Source organism: Salmo trutta, chromosome 26 (genome assembly GCF_901001165.1).
Source record: "Salmo trutta chromosome 26, fSalTru1.1, whole genome shotgun sequence".
NCBI lineage: Eukaryota > Metazoa > Chordata > Actinopteri > Salmoniformes > Salmonidae > Salmo > Salmo trutta.
The window spans coordinates 42,926,664-42,939,496 of record NC_042982.1 but is presented as its reverse complement, the minus strand read 5'-3'; the positions used below and the strand labels follow the sequence as shown (position 1 = coordinate 42,939,496).

At 50.5% G+C, this 12,833-nt stretch overlaps 1 protein-coding gene across 2 annotated transcripts in view; it reads left to right on the top strand.

The window, feature by feature from the left end:
- Positions 1-12,833, top strand: part of LOC115163813 (high affinity cationic amino acid transporter 1) — a 61,228-nt gene that overhangs the window by 34,771 nt on the left and 13,624 nt on the right. For both annotated transcript variants that reach the window (XM_029715994.1, XM_029715995.1), the window contains exons 5-7: positions 626-759; positions 1,549-1,771; positions 2,004-2,143. In XM_029715994.1, coding sequence (XP_029571854.1) covers positions 626-759; positions 1,549-1,771; positions 2,004-2,143 — 497 coding nt within the window. The remainder of the gene's footprint in view (positions 1-625; positions 760-1,548; positions 1,772-2,003; positions 2,144-12,833) is intronic.

The window sequence follows — 12,833 nt, the reverse complement described above, 5'->3', positions numbered from 1 at the left end:
GAACGGGGATCGGGGAACGGGGAACGGGGATCAGGGAACAGGGATCAGGGAACAGGGATCAGGGAACAGGGATCAGGGAACAGGGAACAGGGATCGGGGAACGGGGATCAGGGAACAGGGATCAGGGAACAGGGATCAGGGAACAGGGAACAGGGATCAGGGAACAGGGATCAGGGAACAGGGATCAGGGAACATTGATCAGGGAACAGGGAACAGGGAACATTGATCAGGGATCAGGGAACAGGGATCAGGGAACATTGATCAGGGATCAGGGAACAGGGATCAGGGAACAGGGAACAGATGGATATGTTTGGAAGTCATGTGTTTGCTACTTAATGCTGCCTGTGTGTTTGTTTTAGATATTCATCTGTATTACTGAGGATTTGTTTCTGAGCACACGTGTTGATGTTGTGTGTGTGTGTCTGTGTGTGTGTGTGTGTGCCTGTGTGTGCGTGCGTGTGTGTGTGTGTGTGTGCCTGTGCGTGTGTGTGTGTGTGTGCCTGTGCGTGCGTGCGTGTGCCTGTGTGTGTGTGTGTGTGTGTGTGTGTGTGTGTGTGTGTGTGTGTGTGTGTGTGTGTGTGTGTGTGTGTGTGTGTGTGTGTGTGTGTGTGTGTTCTCTTCCCAGTATGACAGAGTCCTTGCCATCGAAGGAGAGTCTGGGTCAGGGAGGCTTCATGCCGTTTGGCTTTACTGGGGTCCTTTCTGGAGCAGCAACCTGTTTCTATGCCTTCGTAGGCTTTGACTGTATCGCCACCACTGGTCAGTACACTTGTCAAGGCTTTATAAAGAATTCATAATGTCTTCATAAACACTCATTATTAACATACTTCATTAACCTCTGAATTTCATCCTTTTTCCGTCCAGAATCCAGGAATCTTCCAACCAGAATTTTTCAGGAAAATCAGGGAATTTGGGGAAAATTACCAGAAGTTTGCAACCGTATCTAACATCTCCGGTACTCTCTGTCTCTCCCTATAGGGGAGGAGGTGGAGAACCCTCAGAGAGCCATCAGCAACTCTCTCTTCATCTGTTTCCTTTAACCCCTGAACTTCAACCCCTATAGGTGAGGAGGTAAAGAACCCTCAGAGATCCATCCCAATAGATATCGTAGCCTCTCTCCTCATCTGTTTCCATTAACCCCTGACCTTTAACCCCTATAGGTGAGGAGGTAAAGAACCCTCAGAGAGCCATCCCAATAGGCATCGTAGCCTCTCTCTTCATCTGTTTCCTTTAACCCCTGACCTTTAACCCCTATAGGTGAGGAGGTAAAGAACCCTCAGAGAGCCATCCCAATAGATATCGTAGCCTCTCTCCTCATCTGTTTCCATTAACCCCTGACCTTTAACCCCTATAGGTGAGGAGGTAAAGAACCCTCAGAGAGCCATCCCAATAGGCATCGTAGCCTCTCTCCTCATCTGTTTCCTTTAACCCCTGACCTTTAACCCCTATAGGTGAGGAGGTAAAGAACCCTCAGAGAGCCATCCCAATAGATATCGTAGCCTCTCTCTTCATCTGTTTCCTTTAACCCCTGACCTTTAACCCCTATAGGTGAGGAGGTAAAGAACCCTCAGAGAGCCATCCCAATAGGCATCGTAGCCTCTCTCCTCATCTGTTTCGTGGCCTACTTCGGCGTGTCTGGTGCCCTCACCATGATGATGCCTTACTATATGTTGGATAAGAACAGTCCTCTGCCTGTGGCCTTTAAGCACGTAGGCTGGGAGGGAGCCACCTACGCTGTGGCTGTAGGGTCCCTGTGTGCTCTGTCCACCAGGTAAGCTGGTCTACACTATTTCTCTGATAGGGTGGATGTGTTTTGTTCTTCACCCAACTTATGTTCCTGGTCTTTAACAAGAGTTAGATGACGCTCTAACACATTTTGCAATCAGGTTAGGCTAGATTCTTGGGTTATGCCTAAAATGATTAGAGTAGCTTTGTGTGTGTTTAACGATGTTATCTCCCTGTATATCTCCCTGTGTGGCACGGCTCTCATATCTCCCTACTAGCCTGCTAGGCTCCATGTTCCCCATGCCTCGTGTCATCTGGGCCATGGCTCAGGACGGCCTCCTCTTCAAGAGTCTGGCCCAGATCAGCGACCGAACCCAAACCCCTCTAATCGCTACAGTAGCCTCTGGAATGGTGTCAGGTGAGACTAGAACCCTTTCTAACCAGTTAAACCACTAACAGGGCTGCTAACCTCACCCCCCCTCCCCCTTACAGCTCCCTCCTTACAGGAACCAACCAATGCTAGCGCTGTTACCCTGGTTACCTCAACATGCTACTGTTCACAGTGCACCTGCTTAGAAGACCTGACCAAACCTAGAAAACCCGTGGATAGACCAGGGGTATTCAAATCTTACCCTGAGTAATACTGATATTATTACCCTGGGGGTATGGAGTACTACTGATATTATTACCCTGGGGGTGTGGAGTACTACTGATATTATTACCCTGGGGGTATGGAGTACTACTGATATTATTACCCTGGGGGTATGGAGTACTACGGATATTATTACCCTGGGGGTATGGAGTACTACTGTTATTATTACCCTGGGGGTGTGGAGTACTACTGTTATTATTACCCTGGGGGTATGGAGTACTACTGATATTATTACCCTGGGGGTATGGAGTACTACTGTTATTATTACCCTGGGGGTATGGAGTACTACTGTTATTTTTACCCTGGGGGTATGGAGTACTACGGATATTATTACCCTGGGGGTATGGAGTACTACTGATATTATTACCCTGGGGGTATGGAGTACTACTGTTATTATTACCCTGGGGGTATGGAGTACTACGGATATTATTACCCTGGGGGTATGGAGTACTACTGATATTATTACCCTGGGGGTATGGAGTACTACTGTTATTATTACCCTGGGGGTATGGAGTACTACGGATATTATTACCCTGGGGGTATGGAGTACTACTGTTATTATTACCCTGGGGGTATGGAGTACTACTGATATTATTACCCTGGGGGTGTGGAGTACTACTGATTTTCTGTTCTACCTGATCATTTATTGCACCCATCTGGTGTCCCATGTCTAAACCAGTCCCTAATTAAAGGGGAAGAATTCTGGTGTCCCATGTCTAAACCAGTCCCTAATTAAAGGGGAATAATGCTGGTGTCCCATGTCTAAACCAGTCCCTAATTAAAGGGGAATAATGCTGGTATCCCATGTCTAAACCAGTCCCTAATTAAAGGGGAATAATGCTGGTATCCCATGTCTAAACCAGTCCCTAATTAAAGGGGAAGAATTCTGGTGTCCCATGTCTAAACCAGTCCCTAATTAAAGGGGAAGAATTCTGGTGTCCCATGTCTAAACCAGTCCCTAATTAAAGGGGAAGAATTCTGGTGTCCCATGTCTAAACCAGTCCCTAATTAAAGGGGAAGAATCCTAGTGTCCCATGTCTAAACCAGTCCCTAATTAAAGGGGAAGAATTCTGGTGTCCCATGTCTAAACCAGTCCCTAATTAAAGGGGAATAATGCTGGTATCCCATGTCTAAACCAGTCCCTAATTAAAGGGGAAGAATTCTGGTGTCCCATGTCTAAACCAGTCCCTAATTAAAGGGGAAGAATTCTGGTGTCCCATGTCTAAACCAGTCCCTAATTAAAGGGGAAGAATTCTGGTGTCCCATGTCTAAACCAGTCCCTAATTAAAGGGGAAGAATTCTGGTGTCCCATGTCTAAACCAGTCCCTAATTAAAGGGGAATAATGCTGGTGTCCCATGTCTAAACCAGTCCCTAATTAAAGGGGAATAATGCTGGTGTCCCATGTCTAAACCAGTCCCTAATTAAAGGGGAAGAATCCTAGTGTCCCATGTCTAAACCAGTCCCTAATTAAAGGGGAATAATGCTGGTGTCCCATGTCTAAACCAGTCCCTAATTAAAGGGGAATAATGCTTGTGTCCCATGTCTAAACCAGTCCCTAATTAAAGGGGAAGAATCCTAGTGTCCCGTGTCTAAACCAGTCCCTAATTAAAGGGGAATAATGCTGGTGTCCCATGTCTAAACCAGTCCCTAATTAAAGGGGAAGAAGGAAAAGCAGTGGAACTGGCTTGGAGGCGATTCTATACACTCATCTTGTCTGCTCTACATGTTTATTACGGGCAGACAGATCCTAAGGCTCTAAGGTTCTGTGTGTCTGGGTGGTGCACTGGGAACTGCAGCAGTTGAAACCATGTGACAGGACTTCATGGAGAGACTTGGAGTGTTTTTGGGTTATAAATCTTTGCCCCCTTCCTCCTCCTCCTCCTCTTCCACCCCTGGCCTCTCCTCTTCCTCCACCTCCTCCTTCTCCTCCTCCTCCACCCCTGGCCTCTCCTCTTCCTCCACCTCCTCCTTCTCCTCCTCCACCACCCCTGGCCTCTCCTCTTCCTCCTCCTCCTCTTCTACCCCTGGCCTCTCCTCTTCCTCCACCTCCTCCTCCTCCACCCCTGGCCTCTCCTCTTCCTCCACCTCCTCCTCCACCCCTGGCCTCTCCTCCACCTGCTCCTTCTCCTCCTCCTCCACCCCTGGCCTCTTCCTCCACCTCCTCCTCCACCCCTGGCCTCTCCTCTTCCTCCACCTCCTCCTCCTCCTCCACCCCTGGCCTCTCCTCCACCTGCTCCTTCTCCTCCTCCTCCACCCCTGGCCTCTCCTCTTCCTCCACCTCCTCCTCCACCCTGGCCTCTTCTCTTCCTCCACCTCCTCCTTCTCCTCCTTTCCTTCTCCTCCTCCTCCACCCCTGGCCTCTCCTCCTCCCTCTCCTCCTTTCCTTCTCCTCCACCCCTGGCCTCTCCTCTTCCTCCACCTCCTCCACCCCTGGCCTCTCCTCTTCCTCCTCCTCCTCCTCCACCCCTGGCCTCTCCTCCTCCCTCTCCTCCTTTCCTTCTCCTCCTCCTCCACCCCTGGCCTCTCCTCCTCCTCCTCTTTCTCCTCCTCCTCCACCCCTGGCCTCTCCTCCTCCCTCTCCTCCTTTCCTTCTCCTCCTCCTCCATCCCTGGCCTCTCCTCTTCCTCCTCCTCCTCCTCCTCCTCCACCCCTGGCCTCTCCTCCTCCCTCTCCATCTCCTCCTCCTCCTCCTCCTCCACCCCTGGCCTCTCCTCCTCCCTCTCCTCCTTTCCTTCTCTCCCCCAACCCTCCTATAGCCTTCTAGGCTCCTTGTTTCCTCTCCCTCGTATAATCTTTGCCATGGCCCGCGATGGTCTCCTCTTCTCCTTTCTGGCCAAGGTCAGTGAGAGGAAGTCGCCCATCAACTCCACCATTGCGTCAGGTTTCATGTCCGGTAAGACTGGGTTAGAGGTCAAGGATTAAGCTCAGAGCTGATCTGTATCTGGTGGTAACAAGCCTATGCCCACCTGAGGAGGAGAGAGAGGTGTAGCAGACAGAGACTTTAAGTTGAAGGAGCCTGAGGAGGAGAGAGAGAGGTGTAGCAGACAGAGACTTTAGGTTGAAGGAGCCTGAGGAGGAGAGAGAGGTGTAGCAGACAGAGACTTTAGGTTGAAGGAACCTGAGGAGGAGAGAGAGGTGTAGCAGACAGAGACTTTAGGTTGAAGGAACCTGAGGAGGAGAGAGAGGTGTAGCAGACAGAGACTTTAGGTTGAAGGAGCCTGAGGAGGAGAGAGAGGTGTAGCAGACAGAGACTTTAGGTTGAAGGAACCTGAGGAGGAGAGAGAGAGGTGTAGCAGACAGAGACTTTAGGTTGAAGGAACCTGAGGAGGAGAGAGAGGTGTAGCAGACAGAGACTTTAGGTTGAAGGAGCCTGAGGAGGAGAGAGAGAGGTGTAGCAGACAGAGACTTTAGGTTGAAGGAGCCTGAGGAGGAGAGAGAGGTGTAGCAGACAGAGACTTTAGGTTGAAGGAACCTGAGGAGGAGAGAGAGGTGTAGCAGACAGAGACTTTAGGTTGAAGGAACCTGAGGAGGAGAGAGAGGTGTAGCAGACAGAGACTTTAGGTTGAAGGAACCTGAGGAGGAGAGAGAGAGGTGTAGCAGACAGAGACTTTAGGTTGAAGGAACCTGAGGAGGAGAGAGAGGTGTAGCAGACAGACACTTTAGGTTGAAGGAGCCTGAGGAGGAGAGAGAGAGGTGTAGCAGACAGAGACTTTAGGTTGAAGGAACCTGAGGAGGAGAGAGAGAGGTGTAGCAGACAGAGACTTTAGGTTGAAGGAACCTGAGGAGGAGAGAGAGGTGTAGCAGACAGAGACTTTAGGTTGAAGGAGCCTGAGGAGGAGAGAGAGAGGTGTAGCAGACAGAGACTTTAGGTTGAAGGAACCTGAGGAGGAGAGAGAGGTGTAGCAGACAGAGACTTTAGGTTGAAGGAACCTGAGGAGGAGAGAGAGGTGTAGCAGACAGAGACTTTAGGTTGAAGGGACCTGAGGAGGAGAGAGAGGTGTAGCAGACAGAGACTTTAGGTTGAAGGAGCCTGAGGAGGAGAGAGAGGTGTAGCAGACAGACACTTTAGGTTGAAGGAGCCTGAGGAGGAGAGAGAGAGGTGTAGCAGACAGAGACTTTAGGTTGAAGGAACCTGAGGAGGAGAGAGAGAGGTGTAGCAGACAGAGACTTTAGGTTGAAGGAACCTGAGGAGGAGAGAGAGGTGTAGCAGACAGAGACTTTAGGTTGAAAGAGCCTGAGGAGGAGAGAGAGGTGTAGCAGACAGAGACTTTAGGTTGAAGGAGCCTGAGGAGGAGAGAGAGGTGTAGCAGACAGAGACTTTAGGTTGAAGGACCCTGAGGAGGAGAGAGAGGTGTAGCAGACAGAGACTTTAGGTTGAAGGAGCCTGAGGAGGAGAGAGAGAGGTGTAGCAGACAGAGACTTTAGGTTGAAGGAGCCTGAGGAGGAGAGAGAGAGGTGTAGCAGACAGAGACTTTAGGTTGAAGGAACCTGAGGAGGAGAGAGAGGTGTAGCAGACAGAGACTTTAGGTTGAAGGAACCTGAGGAGGAGAGAGAGGTGTAGCAGACAGAGCCTTTAGGTTGAAGGAACCTGTGAAGGAGAGAGAGAGGTGTAGCAGACAGAGAATTTAGGTTGAAGGAACCTGAGGAGGAGAGAGAGGTGTAGCAGACAGAGACTTTAGGTTGAAGGAGCCTGAGGAGGAGAGAGAGAGGTGTAGCAGACAGAGGCTTTAGGTTGAAGGAGCCTGAGGAGGAGAGAGAGAGGTGTAGCAGACAGAGACTTTAGGTTGAAGGAACCTGAGGAGGAGAGAGAGGTGTAGCAGACAGAGACTTTAGGTTGAAGGAACCTGAGGAGGAGAGAGGTGTAGCAGACAGAGACTTTAGGTTGAAGGAACCTGAGGAGGAGAGAGAGAGGTGTAGCAGACAGAGACTTTAGGTTGAAGGAGCCTGAGGAGGAGAGAGGTGTAGCAGACAGAGACTTTAGGTTGAAGGAACCTGAGGAGGAGAGAGAGAGGTGTAGCAGACAGAGACTTTAGGTTGAAGGAGCCTGAGGAGGAGAGAGAGGTGTAGCAGACAGAGACTTTAGGTTGAAGGAACCTGAGGAGGAGAGAGAGAGGTGTAGCAGACAGAGACTTTAGGTTGAAGGAACCTGAGGAGGAGAGAGAGGTGTAGCAGACAGAGACTTTAGGTTGAAGGAGCCTGAGGAGGAGAGAGAGGTGTAGCAGACCGAGACTTTATGTTGAAGGAGCCTGAGGAGGAGAGAGAGAGGTGTAGCAGACAGAGACTTTAGGTTGAAGGAACCTGAGGAGGAGAGAGAGGTGTAGCAGACAGAGACTTTAGGTTGAAGGAACCTGAGGAGGAGAGAGAGGTGTAGCAGACAGAGACTTTAGGTTGAAGGAGCCTGAGGAGGAGAGAGAGGTGTAGCAGACAGAGACTTTAGGTTGAAGGAACCTGAGGAGGAGAGAGAGGTGTAGCAGACAGAGACTTTAGGTTGAAGGAACCTGAGGAGGAGAGAGGTGTAGCAGACAGAGACTTTAGGTTGAAGGAACCTGAGGAGGAGAGAGAGGTGTAGCAGACAGAGACTTTAGGTTGAAGGAGCCTGAGGAGGAGAGAGAGGTGTAGCAGACAGAGACTTTAGGTTGAAGGAACCTGAGGAGGAGAGAGAGGTGTAGCAGACAGAGACTTTAGGTTGAAGGAGCCTGAGGAGGAGAGAGAGGTGTAGCAGACCGAGACTTTATGTTGAAGGAGCCTGAGGAGGAGAGAGAGAGGTGTAGCAGACAGAGACTTTAGGTTGAAGGAACCTGAGGAGGAGAGAGAGGTGTAGCAGACAGAGACTTTAGGTTGAAGGAACCTGAGGAGGAGAGAGGTGTAGCAGACAGAGACTTTAGGTTGAAGGAACCTGAGGAGGAGAGAGAGGTGTAGCAGACAGAGACTTTAGGTTGAAGGAGCCTGAGGAGGAGAGAGAGGTGTAGCAGACAGAGACTTTAGGTTGAAGGAACCTGAGGAGGAGAGAGAGGTGTAGCAGACAGAGACTTTAGGTTGAAGGAGCCTGAGGAGGAGAGAGAGGTGTAGCAGACCGAGACTTTATGTTGAAGGAGCCTGAGGAGGAGAGAGAGAGGTGTAGCAGACAGAGACTTTAGGTTGAAGGAACCTGAGGAGGAGAGAGAGGTGTAGCAGACAGAGACTTTAGGTTGAAGGAACCTGAGGAGGAGAGAGGTGTAGCAGACAGAGACTTTAGGTTGAAGGAACCTGAGGAGGAGAGAGAGGTGTAGCAGACAGAGACTTTAGGTTGAAGGAGCCTGAGGAGGAGAGAGAGAGGTGTAGCAGACAGAGACTTTAGGTTGAAGGAACCTGAGGAGGAGAGAGAGGTGTAGCAGACAGAGACTTTAGGTTGAAGGAGCCTGAGGAGGAGAGAGAGAGGTGTAGCAGACCGAGACTTTATGTTGAAGGAGCCTGAGGAGGAGAGAGAGAGGTGTAGCAGACAGAGACTTTAGGTTGAAGGAACCTGAGAGGAGAGAGAGGTGTAGCAGACAGAGACTTTAGGTGAAGGAACCTGAGGAGGAGAGAGGTGTAGCAGACAGAGACTTTAGGTTGAAGGAGCCTGAGGAGGAGAGAGAGAGGTGTAGCAGACAGAGACTTTAGGTTGAAGGAGCCTGAGGAGGAGAGAGAGGTGTAGCAGACAGAGACTTTAGGTTGAAGGAACCTGAGGAGGAGAGAGAGGTGTAGCAGACAGAGACTTTAGGTTGAAGGAACCTGAGGAGGAGAGAGAGGTGTAGCAGACAGAGACTTAGGTTGAAGGAAACCTGAGGAGAGAGAGAGAGGTGTAGCAGACAGAGACTTTAGGTTGAAGGAACCTGAGGAGGAGAGAGAGGTGTAGCAGACAGACACTTTAGGTTGAAGGAAGCCTGAGGAGGAGAGAGAGGTGTAGCAGACAGACACTTTAGGTTGAAGGAGCCTGAGGAGGAGAGAGAGAGGTGTAGCAGACAGAGACTTTAGGTTGAAGGAACCTGAGGAGGAGAGAGAGAGGTTGTAGCAGACAGAGACTTTAGGTTGAAGGAACCTGAGGAGGACGGAGAGAGGTAGAACTTAGGTTGAAGAGCTGAGGAGAGGAGAGGTGTAGCAGACAGAGACTTTAGGTTGAAGGAACCTGAGGAGGAGAGAGAGGTGTAGCAGACAGAGACTTTAGGTTGAAGGAACCGAGGAGGAGGAGAGAGGTGTAGCAGACAGAGACTTTAGGTTGAAGGAGCCTGAGGAGGAGAGAGAGAGGTGTAGCAGACAGAGACTTTAGGTTGAAGGAACCTGAGGAGGAGAGAGAGAGGTGTAGCAGACAGAGACTTTAGGTTGAAGGAACCTGAGGAGGAGAGAGAGGTGTAGCAGACAGAGACTTTAGGTTGAAAGAGCCTGAGGAGGAGAGAGAGGTGTAGCAGACAGAGACTTTAGGTTGAAGGAGCCTGAGGAGGAGAGAGAGGTGTAGCAGACAGAGACTTTAGGTTGAAGGACCCTGAGGAGGAGAGAGAGGTGTAGCAGACAGAGACTTTAGGTTGAAGGAGCCTGAGGAGGAGAGAGAGAGGTGTAGCAGACAGAGACTTTAGGTTGAAGGAGCCTGAGGAGGAGAGAGAGAGGTGTAGCAGACAGAGACTTTAGGTTGAAGGAACCTGAGGAGGAGAGAGAGGTGTAGCAGACAGAGACTTTAGGTTGAAGGAACCTGAGGAGGAGAGAGAGGTGTAGCAGACAGAGCCTTTAGGTTGAAGGAACCTGTGAAGGAGAGAGAGAGGTGTAGCAGACAGAGAATTTAGGTTGAAGGAACCTGAGGAGGAGAGAGAGGTGTAGCAGACAGAGACTTTAGGTTGAAGGAAGCCTGAGGAGGAGAGAGAGAGGTGTAGCAGACAGAGGCTTTAGGTTGAAGGAGCCTGAGGAGGAGAGAGAGAGGTGTAGCAGACAGAGACTTTAGGTTGAAGGAACCTGAGGAGGAGAGAGAGGTGTAGCAGACAGAGACTTTAGGTTGAAGGAACCTGAGGAGGAGAGAGGTGTAGCAGACAGAGACTTTAGGTTGAAGGAACCTGAGGAGGAGAGAGAGAGGTGTAGCAGACAGAGACTTTAGGTTGAAGGAGCCTGAGGAGGAGAGAGGTGTAGCAGACAGAGACTTTAGGTTGAAGGAACCTGAGGAGGAGAGAGAGAGGTGTAGCAGACAGAGACTTAGGTTGAAGGAGCCTGAGGAGGAGAGAGAGGTGTAGCAGACAGAGACTTTAGGTTGAAGGAACCTGAGGAGGAGAGAGAGAGGTGTAGCAGACAGAGACTTTAGGTTGAAGGAACCTGAGGAGGAGAGAGAGGTGTAGCAGACAGAGACTTTAGGTTGAAGGAGCCTGAGGAGGAGAGAGAGGTGTAGCAGACCGAGACTTTATGTTGAAGGAGCCTGAGGAGGAGAGAGAGAGGTGTAGCAGACAGAGACTTTAGGTTGAAGGAACCTGAGGAGGAGAGAGAGGTGTAGCAGACAGAGACTTTAGGTTGAAGGAACCTGAGGAGGAGAGAGAGGTGTAGCAGACAGAGACTTTAGGTTGAAGGAGCCTGAGGAGGAGAGAGAGGTGTAGCAGACAGAGACTTTAGGTTGAAGGAACCTGAGGAGGAGAGAGAGGTGTAGCAGACAGAGACTTTAGGTTGAAGGAACCTGAGGAGGAGAGAGGTGTAGCAGACAGAGACTTTAGGTTGAAGGAACCTGAGGAGGAGAGAGAGGTGTAGCAGACAGAGACTTTAGGTTGAAGGAGCCTGAGGAGGAGAGAGAGGTGTAGCAGACCGAGACTTTAGGTTGAAGGAACCTGAGGAGGAGAGAGAGGTGTAGCAGACAGAGACTTTAGGTTGAAGGAGCCTGAGGAGGAGAGAGAGTGTGTAGCAGACCGAGACTTTATGTTGAAGGAGCCTGAGGAGGAGAGAGAGAGGTGTAGCAGACAGAGACTTTAGGTTGAAGGAACCTGAGGAGGAGAGAGAGGTGTAGCAGACAGAGACTTTAGGTTGAAGGAACCTGAGGAGGAGAGAGGTGTAGCAGACAGAGACTTTAGGTTGAAGGAACCTGAGGAGGAGAGAGAGGTGTAGCAGACAGAGACTTTAGGTTGAAGGAGCCTGAGGAGGAGAGAGAGGTGTAGCAGACAGAGACTTTAGGTTGAAGGAACCTGAGGAGGAGAGAGAGGTGTAGCAGACAGAGACTTTAGGTTGAAGGAGCCTGAGGAGGAGAGAGAGGTGTAGCAGACCGAGACTTTATGTTGAAGGAGCCTGAGGAGGAGAGAGAGAGGTGTAGCAGACAGAGACTTTAGGTTGAAGGAACCTGAGGAGGAGAGAGAGGTGTAGCAGACAGAGACTTTAGGTTGAAGGAGCCTGAGGAGGAGAGAGGTGTAGCAGACAGAGACTTTAGGTTGAAGGAACCTGAGGAGGAGAGAGAGGTGTAGCAGACAGAGACTTTAGGTTGAAGGAGCCTGAGGAGGAGAGAGAGAGGTGTAGCAGACAGAGACTTTAGGTTGAAGGAACCTGAGGAGGAGAGAGAGGTGTAGCAGACAGAGACTTTAGGTTGAAGGAGCCTGAGGAGGAGAGAGAGGTGTAGCAGACCGAGACTTTATGTTGAAGGAGCCTGAGGAGGAGAGAGAGAGGTGTAGCAGACAGAGACTTTAGGTTGAAGGAACCTGAGGAGGAGAGAGAGGTGTAGCAGACAGAGACTTTAGGTTGAAGGAACCTGAGGAGGAGAGAGGTGTAGCAGACAGAGACTTTAGGTTGAAGGAACCTGAGGAGGAGAGAGAGGTGTAGCAGACAGAGACTTTAGGTTGAAGGAGCCTGAGGAGTAGAGAGAGGTGTAGCAGACAGAGACTTTAGGTTGAAGGAACCTGAGGAGGAGAGAGAGGTGTAGCAGACAGAGACTTTAGGTTGAAGGAGCCTGAGGAGGAGAGAGAGGTGTAGCAGACAGAGACTTTAGGTTGAAGGAACCTGAGGAGGAGAGAGAGAGGTGTAGCAGACAGAGACTTTAGGTTGAAGGAACCTGAGGAGGAGAGAGAGGTGTAGCAGACAGAGACTTTAGGTTGAAGGAGCCTGAGGAGGAGAGAGAGGTGTAGCAGACCGAGACTTTATGTTGAAGGAGCCTGAGGAGGAGAGAGAGAGGTGTAGCAGACAGAGACTTTAGGTTGAAGGAACCTGAGGAGGAGAGAGAGGTGTAGCAGACAGAGACTTTAGGTTGAAGGAACCTGAGGAGGAGAGAGGTGTAGCAGACAGAGACTTTAGGTTGAAGGAACCTGAGGAGGAGAGAGAGGTGTAGCAGACAGAGACTTTAGGTTGAAGGAGCCTGAGGAGGAGAGAGAGAGGTGTAGCAGACAGAGACTTTAGGTTGAAGGAACCTGAGGAGGAGAGAGAGGTGTAGCAGACAGAGACTTTAGGTTGAAGGAGCCTGAGGAGGAGAGAGAGGTGTAGCAGACGAGACTTTAT